This window comes from Miniopterus natalensis, chromosome 19 (assembly GCF_054644295.1).
Source record: "Miniopterus natalensis isolate mMinNat1 chromosome 19, mMinNat1.hap1, whole genome shotgun sequence".
NCBI classification, from domain to species: Eukaryota; Metazoa; Chordata; class Mammalia; order Chiroptera; family Miniopteridae; genus Miniopterus; species Miniopterus natalensis.
In genome coordinates, this window is record NC_142099.1 from 23,545,293 (window position 1) to 23,563,327 (window position 18,035).

General features: G+C 37.3%; 1 protein-coding gene across 1 annotated transcript in view; it reads left to right on the forward strand.

Moving 5' to 3' along the window:
* HMCN1 (hemicentin 1) overlaps positions 1-18,035 on the forward strand; it is a 345,340-nt gene that overhangs the window by 235,141 nt on the left and 92,164 nt on the right. Inside the window, exons 46-54 of the mRNA XM_016224594.2 lie at positions 219-386; positions 4,350-4,463; positions 5,046-5,132; positions 7,136-7,327; positions 9,041-9,214; positions 10,507-10,620; positions 11,460-11,605; positions 14,986-15,136; positions 16,987-17,181. Of these exons, the coding sequence (XP_016080080.2) occupies positions 219-386; positions 4,350-4,463; positions 5,046-5,132; positions 7,136-7,327; positions 9,041-9,214; positions 10,507-10,620; positions 11,460-11,605; positions 14,986-15,136; positions 16,987-17,181 (1,341 nt within the window). The remainder of the gene's footprint in view (positions 1-218; positions 387-4,349; positions 4,464-5,045; positions 5,133-7,135; positions 7,328-9,040; positions 9,215-10,506; positions 10,621-11,459; positions 11,606-14,985; positions 15,137-16,986; positions 17,182-18,035) is intronic.

Sequence of the window (18,035 nt, forward strand, 5' to 3'; positions counted from 1 at the left end):
TTGCTATTAGTGGAGGAGTAACACTTTTACTTCAGAGAATGTCATGCTAAAATACTACTACTACTACCACGACTGTCCTTGACGTGGTACATATTTTGTTTATCGTTGACCAGAAAATGGAAGTCATATTATTAACAATAAACTGTTGAGGATTGGGTGTTTCATACATATCAGCTACCTGCCTTTCCATCTCCTGTTTGTTTTGCTTTGTCTTGCAGCCCCTCCAAGCATCATAGGAAACCACGGGACACCTGAAAATATCAGTGTGGTGGAAAAAAACTCAGTGTCCCTGACTTGTGAAGCTTCAGGAATCCCTTTGCCTTCAATTACCTGGCTTAAAGATGGGTGGCCCATCAGCCTTAGCAGTTCCGTGAGAATTCTCTCAGGTATGAGAAGGTCTCCTATTCTCATCATCTGGTTATCTTCACGTGGCCATAGTTTCTCCTTAATTTTCTCATTTCTTCCTGTCTTACCTTTCTTTCTGATATAGCTGCTCACTGTAATACCCATTGATCATATTAAGAAAAAAAAAATATCTAGAAGGACATCAGAAGTTATTGGAAAAGGGGAAAATCTCCAAATTACCTCTAGATCGTTTTACAAAAGAAATCTTGGCGCTCGCTTATTACTTAAATTATGGTGATGTCAGAGCAGTCACGCTACAGTGAGTACCAACCAATTTGAAACGTGAAGAATGGAAAGAAATACTAAAATTGAAACCAGAATCTAGAGAGATTCATTTTGTGTAGGATGCCCCCATAAGCAAGTATTTCACCTTGTTCACGACTCTAATCTGAGTGAGTTTTATATTTATGAGAGAGACTAGTTTACTGTGAGCTAAGACTTTATTATTGTAAAGAAGATATTCAGCTTATTCTTCATCTAATTAGGTAGGAAAATCTACCGGCTTCTCCTTTATGGGTCCGTGTAAGTGTGCAGAGAGGTGTCTTGGGGCATGCCACGGGGATCTGCACTCGGCCCCTTTCTGTAATGACTTGGATACACACTAAGAAGATACTCTTGCCAAGTCTGTGGTTAATAAAAAGCTTGGATACTTAGAAAAATACCTAATGTGTTGAATGGAGACATCCGAATTCAAACGCACCTCATGAACTTTGGAGTTTAACCTAACAAAATGAAAGTTAAATAAACTCCTGCGCTGAAGTTCAAAAGCCAATGATGAAAACTTGGGTGATTCTTCAGATGAAAAGCTTTCTGAATTGTGTTTTTCATTCATTGTGCATTGACCATGTATTGTGGTTATCAAGAAAATAAATGCAATGTTTTGCCACATTAACAAAATATGTTTTCACTGGTAAGAAAAGTAAGAGACCACTTGTACTCTGGATTTAACTCACTTATTAGGAAAACTAGGAGGATCTATTGACAATATTTTTTTAAGGAAGGTAACCATGATAGTCAGTGATTACAAAATAATTTATGTCTGATCTTATTGAACCTGGAAAAATAAACCCTATGCAACCTTACGCTCACATAGTGAAAACCGAAATTAATTTAAATAGTTGAAGAGCCTTGATATAGAAGAAGATTATGTTGGTTCTGTCTAGTTCCAGAGGTAGAAAATCGTGCCAATGTAAGGAAGCTTCTAGGGACAAATTTGGGTTTGAATAGAAAGAACTTTAAAAATGTATATTGTTTAAAGTCAAGATTAGCTGTTTTAATAGGTAGTGAGCTCCCTGCCCCTAAATTGGTTCAAAAATTAAATTCCCACTTTTGAAGGCTTATGCAGAAAAGATTCTTTTCTAGTGTTTGAATTACGTCTAAATATCCTAAGGTTCCTCAGTTTCTTCAAGATCTTACTCTATAAATGATAGGGGCTTGATGAGGAATATACATTGCTAGTAACCTCATTTATTGCCTATAATACTCACCTTATGACCTCAGGCAAGTTACTTGACTTTGCTCGCTTGAGTTTCTTTACTGGAAAAGTGAAGGTATTAATAGAATTGTTCTCTTAGAGTTTTTGGAAAGATGAAATGAGTCATTGTATGTAAAGCAATGAACACAGGGCCTGCTCATAGGGTAAGCATCCAGCACGTGTTTTTGTTATTACCACAGACGACCTGATGAAAAGTGTGTGCACTCCCTGACCTGGGAGCCGGTCCTATGTCCTCAGTATGATGCTTTCATTGTCATGGACTCCCAGGCCCTGCTGGTATTGGGAAACAATAATAGCCAAGGTTTTATTACAATTTGGTTACCCAAAACCTGAACACATTATCTTTGTGTCTTGAAATTATTCTCATATTTTTTCCTGTTTTTCCCTAATTCCCAATTGCTTAAAAAGTAAGAATTCTCACTAACTATAATCACTACATCAGAACTCCTAGAGATGAAGAAGGCAGGACAGAGCGATGTCCTCTGGCTTGTAGATGCACAGGAGTGGTGGTGGGGTGTTCTTTCGTTTTGTTCTGCTTGACCAGCAGCTGGCGATCCCTGAGTGAACACAGTAAAAGTATTTCACCTCGTGGCTCTGCCAGAGGAGTCATTCAGTTTTACGGCCTGACATGTGTGCTGTGCAGTAGATGAATGAAAATCAGATGAATGGCATATGACTCGCTTGGTCCTGCGTCCGCTGCACACTTCAGTTTCATTAAGATTCGTTCTCCTGAGACTTCAAGCACAGCTTTTCTGAAAGCAGGGCTTCGGGGAAGTCTCTATTATTGCTACGACGTTATGTGCCAAGAAGAGATAACTGCTATAAAAATTTAATAGGTACAAGAAACGTCTCTGTATAAGTATAACTAACTGTCAGACCCATTCCCTCCCCCCCTCCACTGGATTAAGTGAGAGACCAGGAGAAAAAGAGAAATCATGAGACTCATGAGGTTGAGGTTTGCCGAGCCAGCAATGACTCATAAAAGTTGGACTGTTTTAATATCTCTCAACTGGAACTGCAGTATGGTTACACTAATCTGAAGTAGCAGCCAGTGCTTGAATCTTTTCCTAATGAATACAAGTCTTTGACATGTTTAGATAATTTCTTTATTCAACTTTGCTTATGTAAATTCGGTTGGGGGGAAAAAAAGACCAAATTCAGGTAATCAGCTTTGTTTGTCTAAATAAGATACTAAGTTGACCTTTCAGCGGTTTGAGGATGGGAAGGTTGCTTATTGGAAAACTCAGTGACATCCTGTGTGTTTTAGAAACTGGAAAGGAAATGGAAACTCCTGGCAAATTTAGATTCGGGTGAATATTTACATTAAAAATTCCATGTTTAATCATTTTGATTTTTTTTGTTTAGATTCAGGGTGCTAAGCAAAAATATACCAGCTAGAAAATTATTACAAAATATATGAAATGGTGTGCATTTTTTACCTAGACTCTGCTCCTTCGGTAGTTTCGAGAACTCGAGTCCCTTGGGTGTCTCTTGGTTCCCTCGCAGACTTAGCTTCGGCCTGGTCTGCTTGCTCCTCCCTCTTCTTTTGCCCTCAATGGCGTTTCCCTCCAAATTACACCCTTCAGGATGTCAGAGTTTCATTCTCAGTCTAAATATATTTCTGGGGTGAAGAATCTTTCTTCATCGCATAGCAGTTCAAAATATAAAAACAAAAGCAGGATGGCACTAGCAAATGAGGTGACCCCTGCCCCCCACGTAAATTTTGATATAAATAATTCTAGGATTCCACGAAGCTCAGTTGAAAACTGGTGGCCAGGCTTCATGGTCTCAGCCATCCCTTACGTATTATTGTCACCCATATCTGGGTTGCTGGTGCACTGTCCTTTCTAACATTCCCATTTTATGTATTCAGTGGCCAACTGGGAGTTGTTTCTCTAAACATCCTGTCACAGTTGTCTTTCTAAAGCACAGATCATCAGGTCATGACCTTTTTTTTGTTTATACGCTTCCCTAGCCTTCATTGACCACGAAGTCTAGATTCCTTAGCATTGCTTCCAAGGGCTCACAGAATCTGGCCACACTCCATCGAGACTCATCTGTCACCATTTTCTCCACCTGCCCTGCTTCAGGTGCCACCCCTCACATCTGCTGTAGACCCTGCCTACAGTGAAGCCTCTCAGCTCCTCTGTGGATTGAAGTACACTTACCTTGTAAGGTTGTGCTCAGTCATCACCTTGTGACACTCCATTCTTGCTTGCTGTCACTTAGCATTGTATTTAGTTTTTTATCCATCAATCCAGAAAATTCTTCTGAATTACCTATTTTGTTTCACATAGGCTTAAAACGTGATTTTTTAAAAAAATTGTCATCAGTTCATTTAAAGACCTTCGAAGCATATTGGTTAAGTTTAACCTATATTGAACATCACTTGGACCGCTGGTCAAGTGTCAGGTTTCTTTTTGCGTCACCTGGCGGTTTGCTTCTCTAGGCGGGAGGACCCTGCGGTTGATGCAGACCAGAATGGAAGACGCCGGCCAGTATGCCTGTGTCGTAAGGAATGCCGCTGGTGAAGAGAGAAAACTCTTCGGGCTTTCAGTGTTAGGTATTTATATAATTTGCACTCTCTAGGAAAAAATCCAACTGGCTCAAATGCCTTCTAGAATCAGAGTCAAAATTTACCTACAGCTTGATCTCACATTTATGTATTCTTTGGCCTCTGGACTGTCACTGTTGACAAGAATTCAGTGTTAGGATGATTTGGAGGTAATCAGTTGCACTAAATGGGTAAAATTTCATGTTGTTTGTTCACAGTTGTTCAACAATATGCTAAGACTCTCCGTTAACTTGTTTAATGTGAGTGCTGCTTACAGTTAAAGTGGGAAAAATAAAGGACTAATAAATGTTCTTATCCACTGATTTGTTGACATTTTAATCTAGACTTTATGATTTACATTACAATAAAATTCATTATATAATTGAATTCATGACATATCACTTTATAATATATCTTAAAATTAGAATTGATCAAAATAATATGACATAATTCTAATAATCAATGAGAATTTGGGGTTATGCTGTAAAGGTTATAACTTAATGAAAATATAAACCTAAATGTCTCTAAAATAACATTCCAGGGGTTAGAATTGTTACTGTTTCTATTTGGGTTTTTGTGTTGTTTTTTCAGTACCACCTCACATTGTGGGTGAGAACACGTTGGAAGATGTGAAGGTAAAAGAGAAGCAGAGCGTTACACTGACATGTGAAGTGACAGGTAAGGGACTCAGCCCTCCTGCTTCTACTGTTCCCCCCTCACTGATTAGCCGTCGCCGCCACCACATATCTTAATTAGCTGAGAAATATTCAAGCTGCTGTAATGCGTCTGAAAGTGAATTCTAGTCCAGTATAGCTGGTAGAAATGTGGGGGGAAAACTCTCAGATTCTGGGGAGATAAAAAGGAAATTCCTTCATGGAAGGAAGGCGGGGAGGGAGGAAGAGAGGAAGGAAAGAAAAAGGAAGGACATTCTGGCCTTTTCTTTCAATTCAATAAATTAATCTTTTGTAATCTGCTATTTGAATGTAGGGCTTCTCTGCCCCACCCCCCGCCTCCTCTTATTTTTTCTTCACTGTTGGTGGAGGTTGTACCTTCCTTTTCATTTTCTGTTCTCTTAAATTTCACTTCAAGTAAATAACTAGTAGTTTTGGTGGAAGGATGGCATTATTGATAGTGGGGATTACCCCAAAACAAAGTGTCACCTTTTGTTAACATGTTTAATTTCCATGTTTTTATTTGTGAATTTTCCAGCTTTCCTCCTGTTGTTGATTTCTAGTGTCAACCATCATGGTCAGAAAAGATACTTGGTATGGTTTCAATCATCTGAAATTTGCCAAGACTTGTTTTTTTGGTCTAACATCTGATCTATCCTAGGAAATGTTCCATTGCCCTTGAGAAGAATGTGTATTCTGCTGTTGTTGGATGGAATGTTCTGTGTATCTCTGTTAGGTCTATGGTGTTTTTTCAGATCCTCTGTTTTGTTACTGATTCATTCTCAGACTAATCCACTATTCATCGTGGAGAGTGGGGTATTAAAGTCCCCAACTATTATTGTACTGCTGTTTATTTTTACTTTTAGTTCTGTTAGTATTTGCTTTTTATATTTAGGTGCTCTGATATTGGGTGCATGGATATTTACTATTATATCTTCTTGATGGATTGACCCCTTTTTTGTTGTATAATAACCTTCTTTGATTTTTTTGACCACTTTTAGCTTAAAGTCTATATTGTCTGATATAAATATAGCTACCCTTGCTTTCTTTTGATTACCGTTTTCTTGAAATATCTTTATATATCTGTTGACTCTCAGTCATATTTGTCTTTAAAGCTAAAGTGAGTTTCTCATAGGCAGCATATTGTTACATTTGTTTTGTTATCCATTCAGCCATTCTGCCTTTTGATTAAAGATTTTAATCCATTTACATTTAAAGTAATTATTGATAAGCAGGGACTTACTATTGCCATTTTGTTAATTCTTTTGTGATCCTGTGTTCCTTCTTATCTTGCTCTTATTTTGTGATTTGATGACTTTGGAAAGTTCACAGATTCTTTCTCCTGCTTGATCAAGTCTGTTGTTGAAGCTCTCTTAAATTCTCCCATTCAGTCATTCTATTCTTCAGCTCTGGGATTTGTTAAAATAAATATAAAATATATTTACCTATAGACTATAAATATTAAAGGAATGATTATTATATATCTCTATTTTCTTATCTATATAGCTATGCGGGAATTCTGTTATAAACTCAAAATATCTGTTTATTGAATTATTTAATTAAAGGTTTTCCCTTTTTATAGCTATCTCTCAAAATTATGGAAATATTTAAAAATTTAATATGAATGCAAAGGTATTTGTGAGTAATAATTTTAATAAAAATACATACTCCATTCTTTTTAAGTGTATCTTGTCTTTTTAAGTGTATGAAAATATTTCATTATAGTAGTATATAAATTTAAACATGAAGACTAATTTTGAATTATTTCACTTGTAGATAAAAATTAATCTTCATTGGAAAATTATTTTTAATCTTTGTACATTTTTTAATCATAGCATGATTATAAAACATAAATTAGGTTATGTCTGACATTTATTTTGGAATGAACGGTTACTGCATTGTTTTCGAAGTGGGGTGTTTAAAAAGGCAAATGAGTGAGATGCCTTCTTTCAGTTATTCCTCGTAGGCATGTGATTATAGCCAGCTCTCAGAAATGGCTTTTTGTTACAGGGAATCCAGTTCCAGAAATTACATGGCACAAAGATGGGCAACTCCTCCAAGAAGATGACACCCATCACAGTATGTCTGGTGGCCGTTTCCTTCAAATTACCAATGCCCAAGTGTCACACACTGGCAGATACACATGTTTGGCTTCTAACACAGCTGGTGACAAGAGCAAAAGTTTCAGCCTTAACGTGTTGGGTAGGTAAAGCATTGCTTCAGAGGTTGAAGCATCAGGCATGACTATTGGCTAAATTCTCTTCTTTTTCTGTTTACTTACTATTTCTACCATTGAATTTCATTACTTAAGGAGGACCAGTGCTTGTGGACATTTGCTGTTTTTTGTTTTTTTAAAAAAATAAATCTTCCTAGTTACTTACCTATTTCTGGTCATTCTCCCTCATTCATTGAAGACTGAGGGATCTGCATCGAAGCTTTCTTTTCTACCAACATCGTAGAATTGAGAGTGCTGAGCGTGTGTGTCTGCAGCTTCCAGTCCGCCCAGCCTTAATTCAGTGCCTCTACCCTTTCTTCGCCCAGGCGATGAGCTACCCTTATTCTTGGTTACTGCTTGCACATGTGCCCTTGACCCTGTACTTTCTACCTTCTTTGATGTGGCAGCCATTCCAGTCACCCTCCTTAGCTACGACTTCACCTTCTACTGTGTCCATCACTTCATAGTGTAACCACTCCCTGCTCACAGTTCTTACCCCACTAAAAACAGGCTTCTGCCCACACCATGATTCACACTGCTATGGCAACGACTACCTTGCGGCTAGATCCAACAATTATTTTTCAGTCCTTCCCTTCATGGTTTGGACGTTATTTATCACTTTGCCCGTGACAGTGTTCTTCTCTGCTTATCCTTGCTCACCTTTGGGTGCTCCCTTTCTGTGCCCTTTATGGACTCTTATGTAACCTCTCTCTTACACAGGAAGTCCCCATCTCTTTGTCCTTACTTCACTGCTCATTGTACTCCAGGTATTCTCTCCAAGTAATAAACTTAATTCCCAGAGGTTTAATTATCCTATAGACTGGTGACTTTTTAATCCATACCTGCAATCCAGATCTTTCTCCCAAGGTTTGGATATCTATATACAATGGCTTATTGGGCATTTCTACCTGGAATTCTCATGGGCACTAAAAATTCAAGATATTCAGAACTGAACAAAAGGTCTTTTCCTCCTAACTGAGCAAATCTTTCCATAGTTTCCATTTAGGTTGCTTTACTGCAGTTTATCTAGACTCCCAACCAAGCAAACCGGAAAATATCTTTGACTTTGGTTTCCCATAACCCCGAAATTCTATCAAGACCCACCAGTTGACTTCCTAAATACTTCTTTAGTTGCTCCCTCCTCTTTATGCTTCCTTTAAATGCTCTAATTCCATCCCTCATTGTCTTTTATGAAAGAGATGTACCTGTCTCGGTTACCCTTGCTTCCAGTATCGACCCCCTTGGGTCCATCCTCTATATATTTCCTGCTTATCACTCATTGTTTATACTCCTCTGCTCCCAGTATGTTCCCTCTTCCTACTAATCTCCCTTCTTTCACCCTTTAACTACCACTAATTCTTTAAGGCTCACTTTGAAATCTCCTTTAGAGGGCCTTCCTCGAGGGGAGTCCTCACACCTCACACCCTGGATTGGATTAAATGCTATGCCTCCATATATCCTGAACCAAAATTCCCGTTCTTGCCCTTATCACACTGTGTATGATTCCTTTTTAATGCCCTCTTTTCCATTACTCTGTGAGCCTTTTGAGGTTCTCAATGCTTTTGTGTAGAATACCAAGAGTAATCAATTGTTTTCTGAAATATTAGGGAATTGAATTACATAAGTAAGTACAATGGAAATTTAGAAGTGCACAGAGAGAGAAATTTCTAAACACATTTCTTCCTTTAAATCTTTTTTAGTATCTCCTACTATTGCTGGTGTCGATGGTGATGGCAGCCCTGAAGACGTCATTGTTATCCTGAACAGCCCCACATCTTTGGTCTGCGAAGCTTATTCCTATCCTCCAGCGACCATCACCTGGTTTAAGGATGGGACTCCTCTAGAATCCAACCGAAATATTCGGATTCTTCCAGGTAATGAGTTTACTTCAGGTGCCCGAGGTGCTGCTGGTGCCATCTACTGTTGTAGGAAAGCAGAACCATTGGGGTTTTTTATAGAAGTATTGATGTTCTTGGTTGTGTTACAGTCCATTGATATTTTAATTTATAAAATTATTTGTATATATAATGTAATATAAGGTACTCGAAATTACTTTTTGAAAGACTAATAAAATATCTAAATAAAAGGGCACATAAATAAATACTACAATGTAATGAATTGCTAAAATATATTATGTGGAATGACAAAAAAAGTAGAAATTTATTTCTTGTTGAATTGAAACTTGAAGGTTAGTATTTAGATTGAGTTTATTTATTCCTAATTAATACCTGGCAATATGTATGAAAATAGAAAGAATTAAAAAGTATGATCACTGGCTTTGAGAAATTTGCAGTCCTATGTGGAGGAGAGATAAAACGTGTGAAAGTTAATTAACAACATGAATGCATGAGTAATCGTGGGTTATGAATAGTCATGGGGCATGATTAATGGAATAGTCACAAGTTTTGTAGGCATTCAGAAGACAGAATGGCTGTTGTGGGCTGAAGTGGTTAGGAAATGCTTTGTTGTGGTCAGAACTTGAACCAGACCTTAAAGAAAGTTATAGAAACTCTGTTGGTTGGAATTGAGTTAGTAGAGATTTCAGATCCATCGAGATGACTAAAGTGGGAAAGGTATAAAGTGAAAATGATCTATTTATGTATAAGTAATAACAATTAGACTCCTCCCCTCCCAATTGAGTGGAGACAGTGTGTATATGTGTGTTATGTGTGTCTGTTACACAGAGGAGCAGGTAGAAGACAAGGTCAGGAAGGAATGTAGGAGTCAGGAAGGGATGTTGGAGTCATGTTTTGAATGCCTGGATTAAAGAGTTTTGACTTTATACTTTAATCAATTGAGGACCATTGAAGATTTTTAAGGAGAAATGTACCATAATAAAAGCTGTGTTTTAGCAAGACCAATCTCTACTGATAGGCCAGGTAGACGAGAGGAAGGAGATGACTAAGGCAGAGACCTATTTATGAAGAGAGAGAAATAGGGACCTTAGCTAGAATATGTGCAGAGGCATGAGAGGGTCAGAATGAACACGAGATGGTCATGCAGTGCCCATCTATTTTGTAGTTTATCTTTGTGTTAAATCTCTATTACAGAATTGGCATATAGAAGAAGAAATATATTAATTGTAAGAATTAAAACCTTGGTAGTTTGTGCATGCTCTGCTGCTGCTGTGATTTCAGAGATTCTTTGGTGTTCCATGATTTTTCAGGAGGTAGGACTCTGCAGATCCTAAATGCACAGGAGGACAATGCTGGAAGGTACTCGTGTGTAGCCACGAACGAGGCAGGGGAAATGATAAAGCACTACGAAGTGAAAGTCTACAGTAAGTTCTGAAAGAACACTATGTTTTATATTTTCCCCAAGTTGTCTAACTTGTTCAATTCTGTCTTTTGTTATGGGTCTGTAATTATTTATACTGATTATCAAAGTTTGTTGTTTATGCAGCTTGCTTTGTTAAGGTGGATGTTGAATTAAGCTTTGTGCCCATGACCTCAATTACTTAAAGATATAAAGAACCCACTCAATCTACTCACTAACATCTCGTTGGAGAATTTGTCATGGCACTTCCTTAAGTTTCTCTGTTTTTCCTTCTGAATTACCCTCTGGGCTAAGTTATAGTACTTTCATGCATAAAACTGTTGTTTGAATACATATGCTCCAATCAACAGTCTAGGATGGATTCATCAGTGTCTTTGAGCTGATCCACTATAGACTGACCTATAAATAAAAAGCAAAGCTAACACTAGCTAGTGCCAATATTTCAAGATTTTGTTTGTGTTTCTACAAAGGAAGAATATCTTTCTGGTTGTCTTTAGTTCTTTGAATAGATCTCTTTAATAACCGATAAAATATATTTTATGGGTTGTGCTCAGACTGTGTCTGGGGACCTGGAACAAATGACACTAACTGTTCTGGGAAGAACTTTAGCCTCGTTGTTAGTATTTTAATGACAAAGGAAGAATGATATTTTCCTTCATAATCTGTATCTGAGCACTACCCTTTCATAAGATGGTAACTTGGGTTCTTGATGAAAGGGGAGCATAGAAAATGCCTCAGTTATTTCCTTGTTTTCTTGTAAAGTGATCCTCAGTATGGTTTTCATGGAATTCCATGTATTTGAAAGAACCGATGTTTAACTGTTTTATATTTGTTTTTATGCAGTTCCACCCGTAATCAATAAAGGGGACCTCCTGGGACCAGGTCTTTCCCCTAAAGAAGTAAAGATCAAAGTAAACACCACCCTGACCTTGGAATGTGAAGCCTATGCTATCCCTTCGGCCTCTCTCAGCTGGTACAAGGACGGACAGGCCAGTCACAAGATTTTTCATTTGCTGATGGTTTCTTAAAGATTAAAATGGTCAATTAAATAATAACAATAATAGGAGTAGTAGTAAAAACAGACACAAGTAACTCAGAGAATCAGTGTGACCTTAAAACCAGCACAGTCTCATGCTCTCAGAATATAAAACTGCAAAAACACTTGAACTGTGTTCAACAATATTAGTATTAGTCCATCATTGAAAAGGATTGTCTTTGTGTACATTAGCAGTTGTCCATGAAAATTCAGCCACCTTCCCACTGGGAAACAGTTTTTGTGTTCTTTGGTTTTGCAGAGTAAATAAACTTTGTGGAGAAGAAACACAAAAACAGTGCCAAACCAGCTTATGATAGGCATAACATGGGCGCTAAGCTTAATCAGAACTTTCTGTAAGCACCTTTAACTCTTTTACCAAAGGTAACGTTTTCAACATTCCAGGATGAAGGGGGGAAAAGCTAAATGTGATGATTAAGTCCCCAACCCATTTAACTGGAGGCAATGAGAAACTTTCAAGAAAAAAGACATCTTTCAGTTATGTGATCTGACTCAGACCACACACTCTCATTTCTCATTCAACTTACTTCCTTCTATGCCTGTTTTAAAGAAGTACGTTGGTGTCTTAAACCAAAATAGATTCTTTTTAGCTGCTATTAATACTGCTTAATACAGATGTGACAAGGCTAAGCTGCTCTTTGTCTTGTTTTACACATAATCAACCAAATGGCCAGTTAAATCCAGTTGTAGCAGTTCAGGTCGGAGTCATGATTTAAGACGCAAAAAGATATAGCTTTATTTTTTCAGATCACAGATGGATTTTGCAATACTGGCAACTAAAAAAAATCATCTCTTATAAAATAAGCAAGTTTCATCTGGAAACCATTACAAAGGGAAAAATACGGAACTCCCACCATGTTCTGTTTATAGTTTCTTTCCTGACTGCAAGCACACTTCATGGTACAACATTAAGTCTATACGAGTTTACTCGGAAATAAAATAATTCCTTTCTCCTGGAAATCTTATTTTATTTCTAATTGTACCTAAAGACTTGTCATTCATTGTAGTTACTACACATGTACACACACACACACACACACACACACACACACACACACAAACACATGCACACATAACAGTTGGATAATGACTGGAAATGCACTAAGAATGAGGCAGTTTTTTAAAATTTTATAACGAAATCATTAAAGCCCAGTTTCAAATCCAGACTCTGAAATTGATCCAGTTGTGATCATTTAAGCTGCTACATTTTTAGGGTTTGGGATTGGGTTTTTTAGGGTTAGGGTTTGAATGTGTAAAAAAAAAAACAAAACCCTGTATTTTTTGTTTGCTTGTTTGTTTGTTTGTTTTCCCCAACCTTTCTTCTGTTATTTCATTCCTCAGACAAACACCACCACTGGAGCAAAGGTGTTTTTGTAGAAAGCAGCAAAAAATAGTGCCAGTGTTAGACCCAATAAGTTTTGATACAGCCTTTGAGTTCTGTCTATTCATGCACCGAAGTTTTTGTTAAGCACAGAAATGTTAAATTATGCATTTTTATACAAGTGGTATAATGCTACTAATGATTTGTTGCATCCTGCATTATATATTGAGCATATCATACTCTTGGGCAAGCCTTGTTTTAGGTGTGGGTGGTACAGCTATGAAGGAAAAAAGAGAAACATCTCTGTTCATATGAAGTTTGGAGAGACAAAAACTAAACAAACATACCAGTGAACCATACAGTGTGCCAGATGAGGTAGACATTATGGAGGAAATTCAGGAAAGAAGAAGAAAAGTGAGAAAAATATATGTCTCATTTATACAGGGAAGGCCTCGCTGATGAGGATATATATGAGCAGAAACTCAAAGAAAGTGAAGGAGGCAAACATTAGATATCTGTGGGGGAAATATACTAAAGTAGAGGGAATCCCAGGGGCAAAGGCCCTGAGCATTTTGACTGGAGGGCAGTGATCCACGAGAACACTGAAGATGTGAGCGGAAGATTAATGGAGAGCCAGGGTACACTGCCTGGTAGACCAGTTGGCCTTTATTCTGGAGGGAAGCCACTGGAGATTTTTAAATATAAGAGTGATGTGTTCTGATTTAAGGCTTTAAAAGGATTACATTGCTTCTGTATTGGGAGAACAAAGAGATAGTCTAGACTCCAATTTATTGTAGTGGTCCAGAGGAGAGTTGGTGGTTTCTTGTATGACGGTGGTAGTGGGATGTGAGTGCAAGAGATGGTCCAAGGTTTTGCATGAGATCACATTAGGACAGTGAGCTTAGACAGAAAGAGGAGAGGTCCACGGTTCAAGCCCTGGGAACGCCTTCACATAGAGGGAAAAGTCTATCAAAATGATGACTGTGTAGCTATTGAAATCACCAAGAATTATGAGAAAAGTATCAGTAGAAGAAATGGCCTTGATTCAGGAGCTAAAATCTTCAAGGAATAAGAGAGAATGCAGTGTCAATGAGAATACGTAGGAGATGAGAAATGTCCTATTAAGTGTAGGTAATGTTATCAATGAAACATCATAATATAAATATCTGTAAGTTAATAACCCATTAAATACAGTAATAGTTTCGATAAAATGTCATAATATAAATATCTGTTGGTTAAAATTTTTATTTATGAAGTAATGATATTTCTAAATGAACAACAGCGATTTTTAGATTAAATCAGACTATGTTAATACCCTCAATCTTTAATTAAAAAACTCTAGCATTTTTGAAAAAATATAATAAAAGATATGCTTTTTAATACATTGTGGGGTCAACTGAAAATATTGTTTTCCTAATTGGATATGGTACCTCTAACATTTTTTATCATAAAAATATATAAATGTACCACCCTGAAATACCTGGAACAGATGTAAACTATATGAGCTATAATTTTCAATAAATGTGTGATTACTCAGTAACAGAGTACAGTAAATTAATACAATTATTCCTGTCCTGAGTATGTCACATAAAATTTAAGTCTATTTATTTTGGTTTTTTAAAAAGTCAACAGTTGCACAGTGCTCAGATGTGAGTGGTGCTGCTTTATTTTATTTATTTTTTAAATATATCTTTATTGATTTCAAAGAGAGGAAAGGAGAGGGAGAGAGAGATAAAAACATCAACGATGAGAGAGTCATTGACTGGCTGCCTCCTGCACGACCCTTACTGGGGATCGAGCCCCCAACCTGGGCATGTGCCCTGACCGGGAATCGAACTGTGATCTCCTGGACCATAAGTCGATACTCAACCACTGAGCCATGCCCAGCCGGGCTAATTCTATTTATTTTGAATCATAAAAATTATCAGCTGCATGGTCTCTTAGAGGATTTATTAGCATACTTAATGCTAACATTAATTATAATTGAATCACAGCCTCTTAAATCAGATGATCATGTTAATATTGCTGCCAATGGACACACACTTCAAATAAAGGAAGCTCAAATATCAGACACTGGACGATACACTTGTGTGGCATCTAATATTGCAGGTGAAGATGAGCTGGATTTTGATGTGAATATACAAGGTAATACTAATACGCTTATTGTATATCATTTAAATTATATGATATGTCAAAGCAGTGAAAAACAGATTTGACTTGGTTTATTTCAGATAGTTCTTTTTCTGTTGACAATGATATAAATTCATTATTGAAAACTTGGACACCAGAAATTAACTAAGAAGAAAAGAATCCCATTATTCAGGATTACTTGAGTTATTTTTATGTATTTCCTTTTGATATTTTTTCTTCTGTTATATTTTGTAAATGTAAACTGCATTTACAAATTAGGATCACATGATACATACTTATCTGCTACATTAACTTTCCCCCAATGTTATGTCATGAAGCTTTATTTTTTAATTTTTTAATAATTTTTGTTAATCCTTACCTGAGGATATTTTTCCATTGATTTTTACAGAGGGTGGAAGGGAGGGAGGGTGGGGGGAGAGAGAGAAACATCCATGTAAGAGACACATTGACTGGTTGCCTCCCTCAGGCGCCCAGACCAGGGCCGGGGATCGAGCCTGCAACCCTGGTACCTGCCCTTGGCGGGAATCAAACCCGAGACCCTTTGTGCGCTGGCCTACGAGCTAACCACTGAGAAACACCATCAGGGTGCTTTCTTTTCTTTTTTTTTCATAGCACTTATATGGAAAGAAAAAGGAAGTACAGTATTTAAAATACTCAGACTTGGGATAGAATGATGATTTTAGGCTTCTAAAACCTTTGTGACTAAAACAAAAATCAAACAAACAAAACTATTTTGTACTTGGGTAAGTTACTTAAATATTTTAAACCCTAGTTTCCTTGCTCTTAAAATTAATGTTTTGTAGAATTATGGTGAGTATTAAGATAAAGTATGTAAAACTCTTAGAAAAATGCTTAAGATATGACACCTGGTATTATTGTTGATATTACTCTCAATATGATCTTTTATATATATCTTTATTGATTTCAGAGAGAGGAAAGGAGAGGGAGGGAGAGAGAGAGATAGAAACATCAATGATGAGAGAGTCATTGATCGAGCCCGCAACTGGGCACATGCCCTTACCGGGAATCGAACCCCCATCGCCTGGATCCTAGGTTGACACTCAACCGCTGAGCCACGCCCGGCCGGGCTCAATGTGATCTTTAATAACTATATCTATTTTATCACTTGAGTATCCAAGTATTTATTTAACCCGATTCCTGTTGTGAATGCCTGGGTTGTTTCCAAGTTTTCACTCCTCATATGTAATGCTTCACTGGGCAATTTCTACATAAAACTTTTGGACATCTATGATTTTTTTCATAAGTTACTAATAGTGGAAATTTCAGGTCAAGCGTTGTGCACATTTTTAATGTTCTTGATGTACAGGCAAATTGCCTTCCGGAAAGTTTCTACTTGTTCCCCAGAAAAGTTTGAGAACATCCTATTATTTTAGTTAATGGACTTATTAATCTTGATATCCTAACTTCTTTAGCTTTCTTTAGTAAGACAAATTATTGGAAAATGCTCTCGACCGAGCCATTATTTTTTAATGGCTCTTCAAAATATGTTTTTCCTGCTATGATTATATTCCTTAGCCAGGCTCATTGTAGTAGGTTCTTGCTGAGAGCAGGCGGCTTTAAGACGGAAGGAGAGCAGGGGGTGAGCACAGCTTCCTGAGCCCCACAGCTCTGCCCTCCACAGTGAGAACCAGCCCAGCTTCTGTCTGCTACTTTTCTGGCTAACGGCTAGAGTTGGTAGATGGATAAATACTTGAAGATATTTTCACATTGTCTCACTTATGACATCTACATATCACGCCTGTGAGGACACAGCCAAGATCTTCGTTTAATGGATTGACACTGGCATTCATATGTATCCAAAATTCCATGCCTTTCCTCCCTAGTTCCTCCAAGTTTTCAGAAGCTCTGGGAAATAGGAAACATGCTGGATACCGGCAGGAGTGGCGAAGCCAAGGATGTGATCATCAACAATCCCATTTCTCTTTACTGCGAGACAAACGCTGCTCCTCCGCCTACGCTGACATGGTACAAGGACGGCCGTCCTCTGACTTCGAGTGACAGAGTGTTGATTTTACCAGGTAAAGATTGCTATGAACAGGGGGAAAGCCTTAATCTCTGCCAGATGTGTTTCTTCTCTTTTATGAGGACCAAAAGAATTGATTGACTTTCTGGCTATGTAATTTAACTGACAGGCTGCCAAATGTCACAGCCACCCCTGCAGCTTCAAGCTAGGAGAGTCTAGGTCGAGAAGTTGGCATAGGACAGAACCCCTTAGTGAATCTTCAGATCTGCTGCAGGATCATTCTGTCAACTGAAGGACGTCCTTTGGCTTCCCTGTGCCTCTTTTTTTCTAATAGTGCGATGAAATAATCACTTTGGTGGCTATACCTTATTAATGATAAATTCTAAAATATATTTGTGAAGAGTTATACTCAGTTTATTAAATGCATTTATCATAAATCAATGGTAAAGATTATTAGTTTCAAATATTTTAGTTATTACCTGGTTTATTGATGGAAAGGAGATATTTAAATTGTGGAATAGTAATATTTTCAAGACTTCTATTCACTTTCAGCAAACATTCAAATTGTATACTGTATGTAAATTTCATCTTCACTAAATGAAAGAATATCTTGAAAAAAATGGACACTAAATGGAAATGACAAATAAATGTAATATGTGATCCTAATTGGATCTGGGTTTGGGAACAAAAAGCTATAAAAGACAATATTATTATAATAATGACATTTGACTATGGGCTATGAATTCAATAGTGCTTTCGTATTGATTTTAAATTTTCTGATTTTGAGTATCATACTATAGTTACATAAGGAATTTTCCTTGCTTTTATGATATATAGATCTATGAGTATTTAGGAGTAAAAGCACACCATGGGTCCAACTTCCAACTTACTCTCAAATGGTTCACAAAA